Consider the following 19932-nt stretch of genomic DNA (forward strand, 5'->3'; position numbering starts at 1 on the left):
TCTCTTTTATCTGCCCTGTATTATCCGAAAGATCTCTATGAGCCGTGTCACGCTGGGTTAGTCTAGTAGTGAGTAGATACCTATAAAACTCGGGTTACCATATTGTATAGATTTATGAGTCCTGTCCCTGGCAGTGTGTGAACAGTGTGAAGGTTGTGGTATGTTGTGAAAGAAGAGCAAAAGTGCGTAGAAAAATAAGCCGAAATAGTTGGGGTATAAGCCTTATACACGGAAGTCAGCCTAACTGGGTCATGTGGTTGCGTCCTTCTGGGAGACCTCCGCCCATGCTTGACTCTCAATTAAGTGCTTAACCTCCTTCATTTCTGGATAAGGTTTGATAGAATGAGCCCAGGACGCGGTTTCATGAGCCTGGGACAAGTATGATATCTGAGACTGAGAGTTTTGTGATCTGTTTGGTGTTGCTGATCCTGTTTGCGTGCATTGTAGGAATCAAGTTTATTCTGCACATTAGAAAGAACGGAGCAGATCAGCCCTTCAATATTTTAGCTCCTTAGGAGAGAAGGCAACGAGACGCCACCAACAGAGGAAGTGGTTGTCCAAACGTCACCTAGGGTAGAAATAGCTAATATTGAAAAATAAAAATGGGAAATAAACGGACAAAAACCGTCTTAGGACAAGTGGAAGCAGCAGATATCATACAGGAAAGATGTGGAAAGATAGTCAGAAGGCAGATTAGGAGGGTAAGAGAAAAATTGGGAATTTCAGAAGCACTTATGTTCAGTACAGAATGGGAAAGACTGAGTAAAGAACGAGGTGGAATTATCAAAGACAATGGGTGGGAAGAAATCATACACTGTATGATAGAGGTCTCAAAAACAGCTAAAGAGGAGAATTGGAAGTACGATCCAGACACTTCCAAATGGATCATGGGGAAGGGAAAAAGTTGTGACATAATCCCGCCACCTTACCTAGATCCAAAAGCCCAATCATTTGTACCATTTGGAAGAGCAGAAGGAGGAAAACAATTTCCAGCCTTGTATCCCAATCTTGGTGGGGTAGGAGGATGGGAATGTTCACACTGTGGACAACAAAATCCAGATTGGAGAAATGATTGCCTAGCCTGTGGTACACCTAGATATGGCGCTGTACTTGCCCCTGTTAGGGTAGTACCAAGACCCTTTAGGGAACCTGGTGCTGACGGGGTAATGAACACCAGATATCATCAGACCAGACAATACTTTCCTTGGTCCCCTGCTGAGGGTATGTCCCTCCTGCATAATGCGCCTGATCCCACTCAATATCCTATCCGATTTGCGCAGTATATACAACAAATCATGCAGACTCATGCTGGGGTCTGGGCGGACGGGGAAGAATTATGTAGAATGAAAATGTCCCCCGGACTTTTTCAGGAATTATTGACACACCTACAGCCCAATAGACCAGTGGCAGAAGGGGGTGCCTTACAGACAGAAGCATCAGGTGCCCAGTTCATAGAGGCATTAATAATTTTCATGAGAGGAAAACAGAGGTAAAGGGGGTCTACAGGTGTGATTATGCAGAAATTTGGGCAAAGTATTGAAGAATATAGTCAAGAACTAGAAAATAGCTTTAGGGATGAAGGATTGGATTTGACTGATGCTTCAGTAAGGAGACTTTTTACAAAACAATTAATAGAGGGGCTAGATCCGAAAATCAGAGAAAAATTTAAATCCTCTACTCCAGATTGGAGAACAATTGAACAACCAAATATTGTGAAACAACGATGTTTAGGAATAGCCATGGATATGAGAGAGAATCGTAAGCCTGTTAGAATAGCACAAGCTAATACAGGAGGAAGAGTGAGACACAATTTTCCTTGCCACTACTGTAAAAAGCCAGGTCATTTCCAAAGAGAGTGCAGGAAGAAGTTGGCAGATATAAAGTCAGGCAAATTTGTTCCCAGAAATAACCCTCCCCAAACGGACAACCAGCAGAAATCTACCATCATAGATGGTCCCATACCAGATTCAGATTGACTCGATGTGTTACAAACTTCCCTACCAGCTAGAAGACCTATGATACAGGTGAATGTGGGGGGGAGAGAGATTCCATTTTTGATAGATACAGGTGCAACTTCCTCAATTTTGAATCAAGATTTTCTTCCGAATCCGGAAGATATTTCAGAACAAACAACTTTTGCTGAGGGTTATGATGGGGTAATTCGAACACTGCCATATACTGTGCCCCTAGAGGTCTCATTAGGACCTAAATGTTTTGCATCCAGATTTTTGTATGCCAGAGGTGCCCCAACATGTTTGTTAGGAACTGATGTCCTAAAGAAATTAGAAGCTAACATCAATTTTAGGGAAGATGGCACAGTTATGCTGACTATCCCTGATGATGCAGAATCATTAGAACAATATGTCAGAATTCAGGCTTTTGAGGATTATACTGAAGAAAAAGAGTACACTACAGATCTAGACCTCTCAACGGTCCCAGAAACACTGTGGGCACAGGGTGACACTGATGTGGGATTATTGCATATTTCTCCTGTAAAATTATCTGTGCAACCAGGAGCTGTTCTCCCACAGCTCAGACAATACCCTGTGAGTGCCCAGCAGGAATTAGCGATTACAAAACAGATAGAGGGATATAGAGAGAAAGGAGTTTTGGTAGAGATACAATCACCTGCTAACACTCCTCTGTATCCAGTCAAGAAGAGAACTCTTGATAAGGGTTCTATGCCCAAATACCGTATGGTACATGATCTAAGAGAAATAAACAAAGTTCTAGATCCAATCACCCCAGTTGTACCCAATCCTCATACGTTACTATCACAGATACCAGCCAGTTCTCAAGTGTTTACTGTAATAGATCTTTCAAATGCATTTTTCTCGGTTCCTTTACACCAAGATAGTTGGCATTTGTTTGCATTTACATTTAAGGGCAAACAGTTGGCGTGGACACACCTTCCACAGGGTATGATACACTCCCCTACTCTTTATTCAAATGCCCTACAAACAGTCCTCCAGAGGTTTGAACCCGAACCACAGGTAGTAATTTTGCAGTATGTGGATGACCTACTACTTTGCTGCCCAGATCTAGAAACCGCAGAAAGGTCCACTGTAAGTTTACTATGTTTTCTAGAAAAAGAAGGGTGTAAAGTGAATAGACAAAAGCTACAAGTTTGTCAGACCAAAGTGGTCTTTCTAGGTCATTGCATTTCTCAAGGTAAAAAGCATCTTACACCTCAAAGAACTGAAGCAATAAGACAGATGAATGAGCCTAGAAATCATAAACAGCTACGAGCATTTTTAGGAATAGTGTCTCATTGTAGACAATGGATTATACATGCCAGTCAACTAATGCAACCACTGTATGACTGTGTAAAAAGTGAACCTTATTTGTTGACAAAAGAAGGTCAGATTTCGTTCCAACAATTAAAAGATGCCCTTGTTTCAGCTCCAGCGTTAGGGCTACCAGACTACACCAAACCATTTCAGCTTATGGCTGCAGAAGTTGATTCCCATGCTACAGGAGTTCTTACCCAGAAGCATGCAGGGAAACAAAGACCAATTGCATATCTTTCAGCAAGGTTAGATCCCGTAGCTAGAGCAGCGCCAACCTGTGTACGTGTAGTTGTTGCTGTCTCACTATTGTTGGACAAAGCATCAGAAATTGTCCTAGAGCATCCACTCACAGTTCAAACTACGCATGATGTTTATGGGATATTAAACCAGGTCCAACCAAAACACATTTCCATGGCCAGACATTTGCGGCTACAGTGTTCTTTGCTGCTCCCCTCTACTATCACATTTGCAAGGCTTCAGACTCTTAATTTAGCAACACTGCTACCTCTCGAGTCTGAAGGGGGGAATAAGGACACTGATCCACACGCAAATTTTTTCCCTACAGACACACATGATTGTACAGAGCTCATTTTACAAGAAACAGCAGGCTTACCCAATGTATCCGAAACACCACTTCAAAATCCAGATTTAGAGCTGTTTATAGACGGTAGTAGGTTTGCAGATGACACAGGTAACTTTCATACAGGGTATGCAGTTGTGTCAGAATCTGAAACTCTCAAAGCAGAACCACTTCCACCAAAACAGTCTGCACAAGAAGCAGAACTAACAGCATTGATCGAAGCGCTAAAAATAGCTGAGAATCAGACAGCTAATATATACACTGATTCTAGGTATGCACATGGAATTGTGTTTGATTTTGGAGTAATCTGGAGAGCTAGAGGTTACATGACAGCATCAGGACAACCTGTAAAACATGCTTCTTTGATCAAACAGATCTTAGAGGCTGCACAAGAAACAAAAGAAGTAGCAGTAATTAAGGTAGCTGCACATGTGAGACTCGACACTAGGGAATCTAGGGGAAATGATAGGGCTGATAAAGCAGCCAAAGCAGCGGCAGTCAAACCCTTACGACAGGTTCATACTGTAAACCTCACAGAAAATACTGAAGATAGACTGAGACAAGCACAGGAAGATGCAGGAGAAGAGGAGAGGGATAGATGGAAAAAGGAAGGGGCAGAAGAACAAGCAGGAATTTGGAAGAAAGATGGACTAATATGTCTACCTAGAGCCTGGTACCCGATTGTAGTTGGTGGACTACACCACCCTACTCATGTGTCTGCAAATGCAATGACACTACTGGCAAAGCAAGTCTGGTTGGCTCCAGGTTTTGGCAACTATGCAAGAGACTATTGTGCTGCATGCGTTATATGCCTGGCACATAATCCCGGACAGACAACAAAGACCCCTATGAAGCACCACGTCCGACCTCTCTATCCGTTTCAGCGATTACAAATAGACTTTATCCAGCTGCCAAAAAGTAATGGGTATGAGTATGTGTTGGTGTGTGTGGACATGTTCTCAGGGTGGCCAGAGGCCTATCCAGTTCGGAAGGCTTCAGCTAAAAACACTGCTGTAAAGCTAGTTGCCGAACTGATACCCCGTTACGGTCTCCCTGAAGTGATCGAGTCAGATAGGGGTACTCATTTCACTGGAGAAATATTTCAAAATGTACTGAAAATGTTGGGTGTTGAAAGTCAGTTACACACTCCGTACCATCCTCAAAGTTCTGGTAAGGTGGAACGCATGAATGGAACTTTAAAATTAAAAATACAGAAAGCCATGGCTGAAACAGGAAAGCCTTGGACAGAATGCCTTCCACTGGCCCTTTACTCAATACGCAATACCCCAAGGGGTAAGACTAAACTGTCTCCATATGAAATTTTGTTTGGTAGGACTGCCAATTTAGGATGTTATTTTCCACAGCAACTTGTGTTAAATATTGAGTCATTGACTTCTTATGTACAAAATCTTCAGAAACAATTAACTAAGGTGCATGCACAAGTTTTTGCTTCCCTTCCAGATCCTGACAACACAGAAGGAAGTCACAAGTTGGAACCAGGTGATCAAGTCTATGTAAAAAGACACACCAGAAAGGCTCTAGAACCAAGGTTTGACGGACCCTTCCAAGTCCTGTTGACAACACCTACATCAGTCAAGCTTGAAGGAAAGGCATCATGGATACATGCAAGCCATTGCAAAAAAAGCAGTATAAACTCATGATATTGATGTTAATAGTATTAACCACGACAAAGGCATGGGAAAGACTAAATTCTCTAACCCCTTTGAACAATAGATTCGTACAACATCATAGAAAATTAGTGCATGACTTGTTAAACAATACACAAACCCTGACAGATTGTTGGATCTGTACCCATTCACCAGTATCAGCCACAAGTATACCTTTTCTAGCAGTCCCTGTATCAGCAGAAGAGATATTCGCTTGGCCTAATTGTTCAGACAAACTGGCCAACAACCAAACTGGTAATGCTAGGCTGTGGAATACTACAATCGCCATACCAATTGTGGGATGGGTAGAATTTCCTTGGTGGCAGGGTAATCTCTCAGGGAGTAATACACATCTACAATATTTAGCATTCAAGGGAGGAAAATGGGTACCTAGGAATAAGACTGGATTAACTGATCTAGGACAGGTCCCCACTGAAAATCTACAGCTCAGTTTCAGTACAACCGCCGATCCCTCTGATGCTTTCAAACCTGTAGTATTGGAAAGATACATACACAATAGAAATTGGGAACATTCTGAGTTGTTCCCTCAAGGTAATGCAAGCGATTGTACAAGCAAACCGGGGAACCTGGTTTGTAATGAATCTGATGAGTATGACATTTAAATTAAAGGACGTACAACGACTCAGAGATCAGTATGACAAAGATAATGACCAGAATAAGGATAGCTGGTGGTCAGATACCTTTTCTTTTCTTAACCCAGCCAACTGGTTCAGAGGAATCGGTGGGTGGGTTGCTGGGATTATGCAGAGCATAATACATATAGTTATGATTATTGTAGTCATATACGTACTATTCCAGATTGTGCTCAAGGGTATCTCAGTATGCACAGATAAACTTTGTGTAATAGATGCAAGAGTATAAATTTTTTTTTTTTTCTTTTCTTATGTTATCTTCTAGTGATTCTAATTATTATTACCGTATTAACTTTTTGTTGTTTCATAAATATTTTAGTATACTGCCGTATAAAGAAAAAAAGAATGAACAAACTTATTGCAAAACAAAGAAAAGGTTGCGAGAGTTAAACGGAAGAATTAATACTAGATTTGATTCTCTTATTGAATAACAAGCATGTACATGTGTAATACCAAAAATAAAGGCTTTGTCTTTAGCCCTGTGGTAATAAAAATAAAAGAATATGTCAAAGGGGGGAATTGTGGAGATCAGACTGAAAGAATCCATTGTGTCTTTCTCCTGAGACATCTGGCTTATTTCAAGAAACTTAAGCAAAGTTGACATTTCCTTTTATGGACGCATTCCTTCTTGACTATTGTAACCTTTTACCTACATACCAGAAGTTGAACCTTATCTCTAGTATAGACTGTTTTTGTAAAAGGATGTGAAATATGAGCGCTTGTGCGCATGTCTGTAAATGTATGACTCTTTTCTATAAAAAGGAGGGGGTAGAGCCCAGTGAGTCAGACGTGCTCCTGGGCTTCCCCTGTATATGATCACACAACCTTTTGTGCTGCGTGTCATTTCACTCGGATCCCTACCTCTAGTAAGCCAGGGACTGAGAAGGACTTAACAATATATATATATATATATACACTCACTGGCCACTTTATTAGGTACACCTGTCCAACTTCTTGTTAACACTTAATTTCTAATCAGCCAATCACATGGCGGCAACTGAATTCTTCAACATGTCCATTTCTCTTGCGGTTACACTGTTTTATGTGTGGAATCTCTGCATAGAACTGATATTCTTCCCTTGAGGAAGCCACATACGCTGGTGGCGATACACGTGGAGTTTGCTTGTCCTCCGTCTGACTTATTTGCTGACATGGCGTCATTTACATTGCCTTACCTTGATATATTTAAATTTGATTCCGGTCACCTTCAATAGATTCATGCTTTTACATTACTTTTTTTGTATACTATTAGGTTGTTGTGGTCCGGTTCAATGGGGTGTGTCTGTTTTTGCACATCCTTGTATGCACTAGTGCACTTTATATTCCTACTTGCTTATATGTTTCAACCAGTGATAGAGAGATATATATATATATATACTCACTGGCCACTTTATTAGGTACACCTGTCCAACTTCTTGTTAACACTTAATTTCTGATCAGCCAATCACATGGCGGCAACTCAGTGCATTTAGGCATGTAGACATGGTGAAGACAATCTCCTGCAGTTCAAACCGAGCATCAGTATGGGGAAGAAAGGTGATTTGAGTGCCTTTGAACGTGGCATGGTTGTTGGTGCCAGAAGGGCTGGTCTGAGTATTTCAGAAACTGCTGATCTACTGGGATTTTCACGCACAACCATCTCTAGGGTTTACAGAGAATGGTCCGAAAAAGAAAAAAAATCCAGTGAGCGGCAGTTCTGTGGGCGGAAATGCCTTGTTGATGCCAGAGGTCAGAGGAGAATGGGCAGACTGGTTCGAGCTGATAGAAAGGCAACAGTGACTCAAATCGCCACCCGTTACAACCAAGGTAGGCCTAAGAGCATCTCTGAACGCACAGTGCGTTGAACTTTGAGGCAGATGGGCTACAGCAGCAGAAGACCACACCGGGTACCACTCCTTTCAGCTAAGAACAGGAAACTGAGGCTACAATTTGTACAAGCTCATCGAAATTGGACAGTAGAAGATTGAAAAAACGTTGCTTGGTCTGATGAGTCTCGATTTCTGCTGCGACATTCGGATGGTAGGGTCAGAATTTGGCGTAAACAACATGAAAGCATGGATCCATCCTGCCTTGTATGGAGCATCTTTGGGATGTGCAGCCGACAAATCTGCGGCAACTGTGTGATGCCATCATGTCAATATGGACCAAAATCTCTGAGGAATGCTTCCAGCACCTTGTTGAATCTATGCCACGAAGAATTGAGGCAGTTCTGAAGGCAAAAGGGGGTCCAACCCGTTACTAGCATGGTGTACCTAATAAAGTGGCCGGTGAGTGTATATATATATTCCCCATCCTGGCATAAATGTCCCCCTTCTTGGTATATATTCCCAATCCTGGTGTATATGTTCCCCATCCTGGTATATACGTCCCCAGTCCTGGGCCCCTTCCTGGTATATATGTTCCCTGTTCTGCTTCTGCATTAAAAAAATCCCCAAAACATTCTACTCTCCTTTCCTCTGATTCCTTGACGTGTGATGTCCTCTTCTGTAGTCGGCGCAGAGTCCAGCAGCTGACATTGGTGCACCCGCTATGGCGATGCCATTCCAATCACGCTAATATCAGCTGCTGGCCTCTGATTGCTCGCCGGCGTGTAATGCAGCGTAGGAAGTCGAGGGGTCTCTGTGCTCCAATACACTTCAGCTGGATGTGTGTCTAAGGAAGCACATCCAGCTGAAGTTGGCGCTGACATTGGCGGACCCCCTCCGCCTCTGCATCACTATTAACTGCTATTGTTATGCTCCGGCATTACAGCTTAAGTCTGAACTCCCCGCAAAGTGAGTTTCGGGCATATGCACTATAATGGTGCAGAGTCACCCTTGCAGCATTTTTGGGCATATATGCACACTGTAGGCGGACACCCAGATGTACAGTAGTAGACTGGGTCTCGATGTCTGACTCTAGATGGTGTATATGCCCGAAAATGATGTACGGTAGAACACACGGTGACTCCGTCAGGCATCGTTATAGTATATTGCCCCGTTGGCACATGCACCCAAATCCCAGTTTGTGGGGGGTTTGGACGTTAGCTCCAACAGGACCACTGAACATGGCGAAGAATGCAGTGTGAAAGCACCCTCAGCCGGTGTCCATGTTTCTATGACACCCTGCTGTGACCCACCGGGTGCTGGATAGGAGAGTGGTGGAAAGGAAGGTGACTTGCCACTGGGGTCTACTACAATTATGGCAGTGTTTGTCCATAGAGATTGATTAATAAACCTTTGGCCTTTTCTTTGGCCTAGCCTCGCCAAACTCGTTCCCGCATGGGCAGTCCGGCCCGCGGACCCACTTTGCAAAGATTTCAATGGCAAAGAATGTGGTAAGAGAGGGACAGAGGGAGGAGCGTCCGTCAGTGACATTCCTGGTGGGGTCTGAATTATGGAAAAGCACCAAAAATGCTTATAGCCCCATAGACTATAATGGGAACAGGTTCTGTGGAAAATGGGCGCCTGAACGAGGCCTAATGAGGGTGCACAGCCAGGGTGTCATAGGGAGCCGCAAGTCGCAGAAAGTCGGATCCAGCTGGACTTTAGTCAACTTCCTCATGGATCGCAGTGTGATGCATTGACCTGCATTATGAGCTATACCGCCATGTATGACAGCGTGACCTGTGTTGTGTAAGGCCTGGTTCACATTAGCGTTTCTGTGCGCAGCGTATGATCCGCACACATCCGCATGCGTCCATATCTTTAACATGGTGTTCGCAGAGACATGCTTTTGCATGCATTCGCATGCGGATATGACTAAGCATGCGTCGTTTCGTGGTGTGCGGCGTTTTCCAGTGAATGCAACATGTTGAATTTTTTGAGGCGTCAAAAAAAGCATTACTGTCTATGGGAACGCATTGGTACGCAATGACATACGTACGAATGCGTTTGATACGCATGCGTACTTTAGACCACCTCCACCATGCGCATAAAAAACGCAAACGCATGCCAAAACGCATGCACACGCGTTTTTGTTTGCGTCATGCGCAAGATGACGGTAGGCGTAAGCATGCTTTTGCGCTGCGCACAGAAACGCTAATGTGAACTTAGCGTAGCCCAGCCTAAATGTAGTACATAATGAACACTATGAATCATATACACATGTTGGTGCCTGTAATATCTGCACTCTTTTGTGCACTGTGTGGCAGAATTGTACAATTATTAGGATTATTTTTTTTATGATTTTCTCCTCACATCTGCGCGTGTGGAATCTGCCGCATGACGTCAGGGCGCTGTATTTACTTATTCTGAGGAGGGCGGAGCCTCTGGTGAGAGGCGGGAAATCTAATCCCGGAGTCACCGGGAAACATCAGAACTGGCGCAGCCGCAACCCACCGGGAGACCGGAGAGCCGCCCGGGGGTGGGGCAGAGCGGGCGCCCGGTGAGTGCTGAGGAGTGCGGCGCGGGGGGAGGCTGTGCCAGGGCCCGGATATGTGATAATGGATGCGGGCAGGAGCTGTTAAAGGGGCCGCTCTACAATTTACACTTCTGGGAGTTGCAGTTGTGCCTCAGCCTGTGCTGCTACTCCTCCTAGTTTCCGGCGCCTCTCGGTTTCTGCAGCTGCTTGCTGTCAGTGAATGGAAACCTGTCCTGGATGTGAGGATTCGGCGACTTGTGGAGTGTGGGGCGCAGGCGCTCTTCTAATGGGTGTAGAAAATAGATCATAGGTGGAAGAATAGACCGCGGTCCATGAAATCACGCAGCCCTTGTATACAATCTGTTCTAGTGTCGGCCATTACTAGCTCTTGTGGTCGCATTCCACAGTCTGACTGCTCTAACTGTAAAGAATCCTTTCCCGTTTAGCTGCCAGCCTTTCTTCCCCCATAATGAGTGCCTACTGGTCCCCAGTATGGTCTTTGTAAGGAATAAGTCATGTACCAGTGCCTTGTGTTGTGGTATTCTTCAGCGCTTTACAGACATCATCATTGACCCCACTGGGTCTCACAATGTAGGTTCCCTATCAGTACGCCTTTTTAGTGTGGGAGGAAACTGGAGAACACGGAGGAAACCCACAAACAGCGGGAGAACATGCAAAGTACTTGCGGATGTTGTACATTAAATCTCATTTGCCAAGTGTTTGCCCGTTCATACGTCTTATCCAGAGCGTATTTTAATGTCCAGGTCAGATTTTAATATCCTTCATAATTTGACACTCTTAATCCCATCCATCAGGTCATTAATAAAGAGGTTAAAAAGAATCTGTCCTAGCACAGATCCCTGCAGACCCCACTGCTCCCAGTGCAGATCCTCATTGCTCTCAGTGCAGATCCCTGCAGCCCCCACTGGTTTCAGTGCAGATCCCTGCAGCTCCCAGTGCAGATCCTCACTGCTTTCAGTGCAGATCCCTGCGGACCCCACTGCTTTCAGTGCAGATCCCTGCAGCTCCCAGTGCAGATCCTCACTGCTTTCAGTGCAGATCCCTGTGGACCCCACTGCTTTCAGTGCAGATCCCTGCGGACCCCACTGCTTTCAGTGCTGATCCCTGCGGACCCCACTGCTTTCAGTGCTGATCCCTGCGGACCCCACTGCTTTCAGTGCTGATCCCTGCGGACCCCACTGCTTTCAGTGCAGATCCCTGCGGACCCCACTGCTTTCAGTGCAGATCCCTGCGGACCCCACTGCTTTCAGTGCAGATCCCTGCGGACCCCACTGCTTTCAGTGCAGATCCCTGCGGACCCCACTGCTTTCAGTGCAGATCCCTGCGGACCCCACTGCTTTCAGTGCAGATCCCTGCGGACCCCACTGCTTTCAGTGCAGATCCCTGCGGACCCCACTGCTTTCAGTGCAGATCCCTGCGGACCCCACTGCTTTCAGTGCAGATCCCTGCGGACCCCACTGCTTTCAGTGCAGATCCCTGCGGACCCCACTGCTTTCAGTGCAGATCCCTGCGGACCCCACTGCTTTCAGTGCAGATCCCTGCGGACCCCACTGCTTTCAGTGCAGATCCCTGCGGACCCCACTGCTTTCAGTGCAGATCCCTGCGGACCCCACTGCTTTCAGTGCAGATCCCTGCGGACCCCACTGCTTTCAGTGCAGATCCCTGCGGACCCCACTGCTTTCAGTGCAGATCCCTGCGGACCCCACTGCTTTCAGTGCAGATCCCTGCGGACCCCACTGCTTTCAGTGCAGATCCCTGCGGACCCCGCTGCTTTCAGTGCAGATCCCTGCGGACCCCGCTGCTTTCAGTGCAGATCCCTGCGGACCCCGCTGCTTTCAGTGCAGATCCCTGCGGACCCCGCTGCTTTCAGTGCAGATCCCTGCGGACCCCGCTGCTTTCAGTGCAGATCCCTGCGGACCCCGCTGCTTTCAGTGCAGATCCCTGCGGACCCCGCTGCTTTCAGTGCAGATCCCTGCGGACCCCGCTGCTTTCAGTGCAGATCCCTGCGGACCCCGCTGCTTTCAGTGCAGATCCCTGCGGACCCCGCTGCTTTCAGTGCAGATCCCTGCGGACCCCGCTGCTTTCAGTGCAGATCCCTGCGGACCCCGCTGCTTTCAGTGCAGATCCCTGCGGACCCCGCTGCTTTCAGTGCAGATCCCTGCGGACCCCGCTGCTTTCAGTGCAGATCCCTGCGGACCCCGCTGCTTTCAGTGCAGATCCCTGCGGACCCCGCTGCTTTCAGTGCAGATCCCTGCGGACCCCGCTGCTTTCAGTGCAGATCCCTGCGGACCCCGCTGCTTTCAGTGCAGATCCCTGCGGACCCCGCTGCTTTCAGTGCAGATCCCTGCGGACCCCGCTGCTTTCAGTGCAGATCCCTGCGGACCCCGCTGCTTTCAGTGCAGATCCCTGCGGACCCCGCTGCTTTCAGTGCAGATCCCTGCGGACCCCGCTGCTTTCAGTGCAGATCCCTGCGGACCCCACTGCTCCTGAATTCCCATTTAGAGAATGTACCATTTTCGACAACTGTTTCCTGGATTTTAGCCAGTTCCTTACCCATCTGCATATAGTTTCCCCCAGTCATTGCTTTATGTGGTTGCTATGTGGTGCACTATCAAATGCCGTTAGAAATTCCAGATAAATCACATCAGCTGCATATCAAGCATGTGGATACAAAAACAATACAAATACAGTGGTTGCTCCAAATAGAATGGCGCTATGTTTTACAATTTTCATCCAATTTTCTTTAAGGAAAAAAACTGGTGCAAAGACGTGTTATTTAGCATCGAAGGGGTCCTCCGGTGCCTCTTACTTCTGATACGGAGGCACTGATGACGTGGCATCGATTGTCTCCTGCAGACACACTGTTCTCACCTTGGCATTGGGAGGCGCTGGAGAACCCCTTTAAAGCAACGCTTGGTCCCCATAAGTTACCTTGAAAAACCACCAGAAAAAAAAAAGGTATTCAGACGTGACCCTGATGTCGCCATTAACTGCAATGAGGCAAACAGGATCCTAAATCTGAACCTTTTATAGTTTGTGACTTAATTTTTGTCTTTCTTTCCAGACACAATAGCGGAATTTTACATTTTTTCTCATTAAGGACAGAGGCGCAGTTTCATCTCTTGTCTGTGTTTTGTGGAGTAGGGCGAATTTGTCAAATTGATGAATGTGCCACAATTTTATTTATTTTTTTAATAATTTATGGACAGAGGTTAGTATTGGTTGGATTGTACTTCATTATTATGGTATCAAACTGACAACTTGCCTCCACCATTTATGTTCTTCAGTTGCCACCACCTGCAATACCCAAAGCAAATGCCGTGAACCTGGGATCCAAGATGCAGAGAAGCAGTGAGTATGTGTATGGGGTGGTCTCGTGCTTGTTATCCCATCACTTTAGACACATTTCTCACTTCGCAGGGTAACAGCTTGTGCACACAACCGATTTGATCGAACCACTGCTATCCATAGATTTCATGGATAGGACTTGTTCCCATGATATTATATGAGGCTGTGCACAACTGATTTATTTTTTTTTACCTTGGACAGAGTAATCCGTGGGGAAAAAACAACCTGAGACATTTACGATTTTGATCTGAGTGTCTGTCAAAATAGGCCATGCAAGTCTATGGGTCTGTAAAAAATAAAAATAAAAATTGGACCGCACTCGGATGACATCTGCGTGGTCCGATTTTCATGAACTGACAGAATGGAGACTGTCGAGAATTTATTATTTTATCCCTCCACCTCCAAGAAAAATTGATGATCAAACTCTAATTAGAATAATCGTACCTTTTTCTCTGCTGAATAGAAAACATGTGCACCTACTCTTAAAGTGTGAACCTGGCTGTATTATTGTATGAAGATCACTGCTGCAAAAAGCTCTCCAGCCATCACTTAGCATGGAGCCTACAACTTCATCATAGGCTTCAATTAAAAATATTTGTTGAGCGTATAGAGTTAAACAAATTATCAGGACCCTGTTCCAGCGACCACGTTAGTAGCCTATGGCTGCTAGATCAGAGCCCTGCAAAGCTGCCTAACAGCATCCCTGGCGCCTCCTCTGATTAGTATGGATGGTGCGACATCAGCACAACATCGCGGCAGCTCACTTCTCAAAAGAGAAGCCAGGGATGCTGGCCGGCAGTAGAATAGCCATGGACAAGAAACTAGGCTGCTGTCCAGGGTCCTGCTAATCTTTTTGGAAGGTGACATTTATCTAGAAGGCAGGGTATAAGAGTGCTGCAAATGTTTCCTGACAGCTATACATTTCACTGTTTGAAATCCGCACTAAATCTCTCCATATGATGTAATGAGAAACGGTACTTTCAAGGAATATTTTGTGATTAAAAAATTTAGCCAAGAGTTGGAAATGGATAGAATACAAGGGTTGTAGTGGTCATGATGTTAAGCACATGTCCATACGTGGAGACTCTCGGGTAATTGATGTAATATAGGACGTGGCCCAAGAACAACACGGTACTGTTCACTTGAGTGGAGCGGAGGAGCAAAACTGGGCAAAGCCCATAGGCAAGAGTTGTGCTGTTTCTGGTGGGGATGGTAGGGGTGAGACCTTTTTATTTTCCCCTGTATTAAGGATGATTCTTTAATATCCTACACAGAGGAAGCAACACAAGGGAGAGGAGTGAAGATGAAGCCGGGCCAGCTGATGGCAAAAAAGCTTCCAGACAAAGGACCGACACAGAAGCCGTTTACTGGTAGAGTGTTTTACCTGGACATCACCTCAAGACTGGTAGCTGAAAAACTGGAAAAGGACATAAAGGAGCTTGGAGGGGTAAGTGTGTTCACAGTAATGGTGTGTTCTGTCTCCACATGACTTTGTGGTTATTTGGTCTTGTGACCATTATTTCCACATCGTGTGTTTGGTCATTTGGACATCGCAGAGGGGTGAGGGATGTTCCCTTCTCTATTGAGCCAAGAGGAGAGCGACTCAGTGGCCAGTGTGTGTACGTGTTAAATGGTTGCCTGTTTATATGGTCAGCTTTGGGTTGTGCTGTCAATGAAGCTAAATGTGCCTTCTGTTTTTCTCCCATCTGGTTTAGATTGTCGAAGGATTTCTTAGTAAAGAAATAAGTTGTCTCATCACCAGTAAAAAGGAAGCAAAGTGTGCAAAGTCGCTGAAATATCAGTGTTCAATACCAAGCCCTGAACCGGCCTCGGGAAGTAGCTCTGCTAGACCAAGCGACCAGAGAGGAGACTACCAGGATGGGGGCTCTAGTAAGAAACCAGGAAAGGTAAGACGCTCTTCTGTTTGTGTGCTGAAAAAGTCCGGCACAACTTGGTTCTTACCCATCAGCTTGTTTTTCCTATGGATTCAGTCGTATCTGGAATAAGGCACTTTGAGGAGATTGCCCATGGTACCAGGACAAAGGGGAGGCACCTAGGTGCACATATATCTCCACTGCTTGGGGCATCTGTAACCCACAGACTGTCTCATGGTCCTGCAGACTTCTCCCAGCAACCTAGCGATTCCCACTCAGCCCACATACTGTCTTACTAGAATATGACATGTAGTCCAGACGGTGCCTGCAGTATCGGTGTGTGGAGCGGTGTGGTGTAATAATACTGGTGAGCTGGAGAGAGAAATAAAAGCTGCTACTAATGCATGGTACCAGAAAAATCTGTGTATATGTGCACAAATATATGTGCGTATCTGTATGATCAGCAAGGCCCCGAGTCGTCATTTCCTTTTTTATTATTTTTTTTTTTAAAGCCCTCACTTTTTTTTTTTTGGGTCTTGTGGTATTCGTTTCCATTTTTGATGCCAAGTTGATCAAAATAGTACATGTGATTCACGAATTTGAGGCAAGGTGGGAAAAACAGGGCTTCCTTCCTATCTTCTACTGCTTTTACAACTTTTAATACCAAAACATACTGTCAACTTTTTTTCGGGTGAAGCGATTCCTGTGGATTTGTTGATTTATATACTGGGAGTTTTCATGTTGCATAATCCAATTAGACATTGCAGCGTAAGGGCAAGTTCAGACGTCCATTTAGGCTTCTTTCACACTAGCGTCGGGCCGAGGTCCCCGACGCTAGCGTTGTTTCCGCCGCACAACGGGTGCAGCGGATGCATTTTTCCAGCGCATCCGCTGCCCCATTGTGAGGTGCGGGGAGGTGGGGGCGGAGTTCCGGCCGCGCATGCGCGGTCGGAAAAAGCGGACCGTCGGGAGCAAAAAACGTTACATGTAACGTTTTTTGGTCCCGACGGTCCGCCACCGCACGACGGTTGCGACGTGTGGCAATGCGTCGCAAATGCGTCGCTAATGTTAGTCAATGCTAAAAAAACGCATCCTGCAAGCACTTTTGCAGGATGCGTTTTTTCAGCAAAACGACGCATTTGCGACGTATTGCAGTTAACGCTAGTGTGAAAGTAGCCTTATTTTCACAGTTGAGAAAAACAACCCTAGTTTCATTGGTAGATTTGTTCAGATCTCTTTCCGAGCTTGATATAAGTTTCATTATCTTGGATCAGAAAAAGTTATTTTTTTTTAAACTTTTTATGTAGCAGTCTGGGTAAAACCGATGGCATCGGAGTGCTTTCTGTCTTTCCCCCCCACCTCTCCATAGATGTACATTGCAGATTTTAATCTGACACTCAGATCAAGTTCAGACATATCACCCTGATTTTGAACAGATCACTCGGTCCACAAAAAAAAAACAGGTCTCATTAAGACATCTAACACCACAATGCTCTAACCATGAGGCAAGTCAGTGTCAGAGTAAGGGAGCACTTTTGTGCACTTTGTGAATTTTGTGCAAACATTGCGCAGGACTTTCGTATGAGTGCAATATCACATATGCGCTGTATAGCACTAATATTTCAGTTTTATTACATGAGCGACTTCTGTTTGAAGTTTTAGGTCACCTTGAGATTATATTATTGAAGAAATTACGGATTTTATGGCTATAGTTTATGCTGTTTGACAGGGTTTTGTTCTGTGCAGAACTACAAGGGTACGGTATATTCCAATGTGGCAGATTGGTGCATAAATTTCTGCAACGCAGTCAACTTCATGGGACCTGCAGAAGGCTGCGGGCCAGATTCATGAAAGATTTTGCTCCAGAATTCACACCAGTTTCTTCCAGCACTGCCAAAATGTTTTGGATGAGGGCACGGCAGGGAGTGCAATGCCACAGGTTGTCTAATAAATGACAAGCTGTGGTGATCCATGTGCTGGAAATCTCACTCTACTCGTCAGATGCTACTGATTCATGAGGAGGCGTAGGTGCACTGACACAAGTCCACACACACGCACACATACCCATATTTACCAACAGGGCTATGGAGTCGGAGCCCATTTTGTTGGAGTCGGTGTCAAGGAAATTGAGGAGTCGGAGGTTTGGCTTACCCACTCTGCAGCCCCGTTTTTCCAATATATTTTCCACAATGGCCTTCAGCCCATCCACATAGAAGATATGGGACGAAGCTTGTGTGGGTACTAGCCTCTGTAGCACTAGCCAACAGCTCCTGTTCCTCCACCTCCTCATTGTAACCAAATTCACGCTCAGCAGATGAGATGAGGCTGGGTAGTATCTCCCTTTCTCATGTCTTTCTCCATCTCCACCTGGTCCGCATGCATATCTTCATGTTTAATTGTAAGCAGCGACTGTTTAAGTAGATAGAGAAGCGGAATAGTTGCTCTGACCATGGCGTCATCGCTTCTCACCATCTTTGTGGAGTCACAAATGTCAGACATCCATGCCCACACTTCATTTATGGGCTGACCAGAATACAGACGGATGTGTTGGAGCTGGTACTCAACAACTGGCCTCTGCTGCTCACAAAGCCTTGCCAGCATGTGCAGTGTGGAGTTCCAGTGTGTGGTGGTGTCACACACCAGTCGGTGAGCTAGCACTTTCATGCGCTGCTGCATCACTGCCAAAGCGGCGGCAGCTGTAGCTTACTTGCGGTAATGGGTGCTGACGCGGCTTACCTTGACCAGAAGCTCTGGCAAATCTAGGAATGTTTAAAAACTAAAAAAAATTCTGAACTACCAAGTTGAGCACATGTGCCAACTCAAGCATGGTACGTGTGTGTGCTTGCCAAGCTTCACAGCCACCAGGTTACCCCCATTATCACACACGACCATGCCTGATTGAAGGTTCAGTGGCAAAATCCACAGATCTGTCTGGTATGTTGTTCCTTTCAATAACTCTGCCACAGTGTGCGCTTTGTCTCTTAGATAAATTGGCTTCAGCAGAGCCTGTTGCTGCTTTGCTGAGGCAGTGCTGCAGAGCTTCGAGCTTCCGGCTGATGTGGATGACATGCTCGGAGATAGCACATCAGAGATGGAGCAGGAACTGGTCTAGAAGGTGGAGAAAACCCTGATAGAAGTAGGGCCAGCATTTCTCTGCATCAGTAGCATGTGTGGTGCTGGGGTGTTGTGACTCTGCCCCTGCCTCCACAATGTTCACCCAGTGTGTCGTCAGGGAAATGTAGCATCTCTAGCCACAAGTGCTTGTTCACATGTCTGTCGTTAAGTTGACAATCCAAGTAATTGCATTGGTAAGGGCACTGGTGATGTTCCTGGACATGTGCTGGTTAGTGTTGAGCGAATATACTCGTTACTCGAGATTTCTCGTGCACGCTCGGGTGACCTACGAGTATTTAGTGCTCGGAGATTTAGTTTTCCTCACCTCCGCTGAATGATTTACATCTGATAGCCAGCATAAGTACATGTGGGGGTTCTCTAGCAACCAGGAAACCCCCACATGTACTTATGCTGGCTAACAGATGTAAATCATTCAGCTGCGGCAAGAAAAACTAAATCTCCGAGCACTAAAAAATACTCGGAGGTCACCCGAGCGTGCTCAAGAAATCTCGAGTAACGAGTATATTCGCTCATCACTGGTGCTGGTACAATGCAGGGGACACCACACCGGGAGAAAATGGCAGTTAGTGTCCAATTGCCAAGGGACAGCTGTCACCATGAGTCGGCGGAAATCCTCCGTGTCAGCTAGCCTAAACGGCAACATTTTCACAGCAATCAGCTTGGAAATGTGCCAGTTTAGCATTTGGGCCTGTGGGTGGCTGGAAAACTTCTGAACGCTGTGCTAGGACAAGGATTTGGAAGTGCCTGATGATGGTGAATCAGAATGTGCAAGGAGGAGTGCGCCAATGTCATGGAATGTCACCCGCTGGCACCAATCGTGGACCCAGGCGTTTGGACCAGCGAGTCAGGTGCTTAGATGATGTGCCTGATCATGCTGGTGGTGACTAGTCCACTTAGTGGTCAGGCCCCTGCAGATCTTGGCATGGCACATGTTGCAAATGACCATTTTCCAGGACGTCATCCTGACAGCACTATGGAGGACGTCCTCCTCCCCCTTGCTGGGACAGGAAACACACGAGAGTT

General features: G+C 45.9%; 2 protein-coding genes across 7 annotated transcripts in view; one reads left to right on the forward strand and one right to left on the reverse strand.

Moving 5' to 3' along the window:
* SLC25A40 (solute carrier family 25 member 40) overlaps positions 1-19932 on the reverse strand; it is a 93169-nt gene that overhangs the window by 23890 nt on the left and 49347 nt on the right. The window lies entirely within an intron of this gene.
* The window catches only part of DBF4 (DBF4-CDC7 kinase regulatory subunit), a 46871-nt gene continuing 37368 nt past the window's right edge, over positions 10430-19932 (forward strand). For 4 of the 6 annotated variants that reach the window (XM_077268263.1, XM_077268264.1, XM_077268265.1 and 1 more), the window contains exons 1-4: positions 10430-10555; positions 13840-13903; positions 15175-15347; positions 15616-15807. In XM_077268263.1, the coding sequence (XP_077124378.1) occupies positions 13891-13903; positions 15175-15347; positions 15616-15807 (378 nt within the window). In that variant the 5' untranslated portion in view covers positions 10430-10555; positions 13840-13890. Of the gene's footprint in view, positions 10556-10645; positions 10771-13839; positions 13908-15174; positions 15348-15615; positions 15808-19932 lie in introns of those variants that run through there. The other 2 variants (XM_077268268.1, XM_077268269.1) reach the window with 2 other exon arrangements.

This window comes from Ranitomeya variabilis, chromosome 6, assembly GCF_051348905.1.
Source record: "Ranitomeya variabilis isolate aRanVar5 chromosome 6, aRanVar5.hap1, whole genome shotgun sequence".
Taxonomy (NCBI): domain Eukaryota; kingdom Metazoa; phylum Chordata; class Amphibia; order Anura; family Dendrobatidae; genus Ranitomeya; species Ranitomeya variabilis.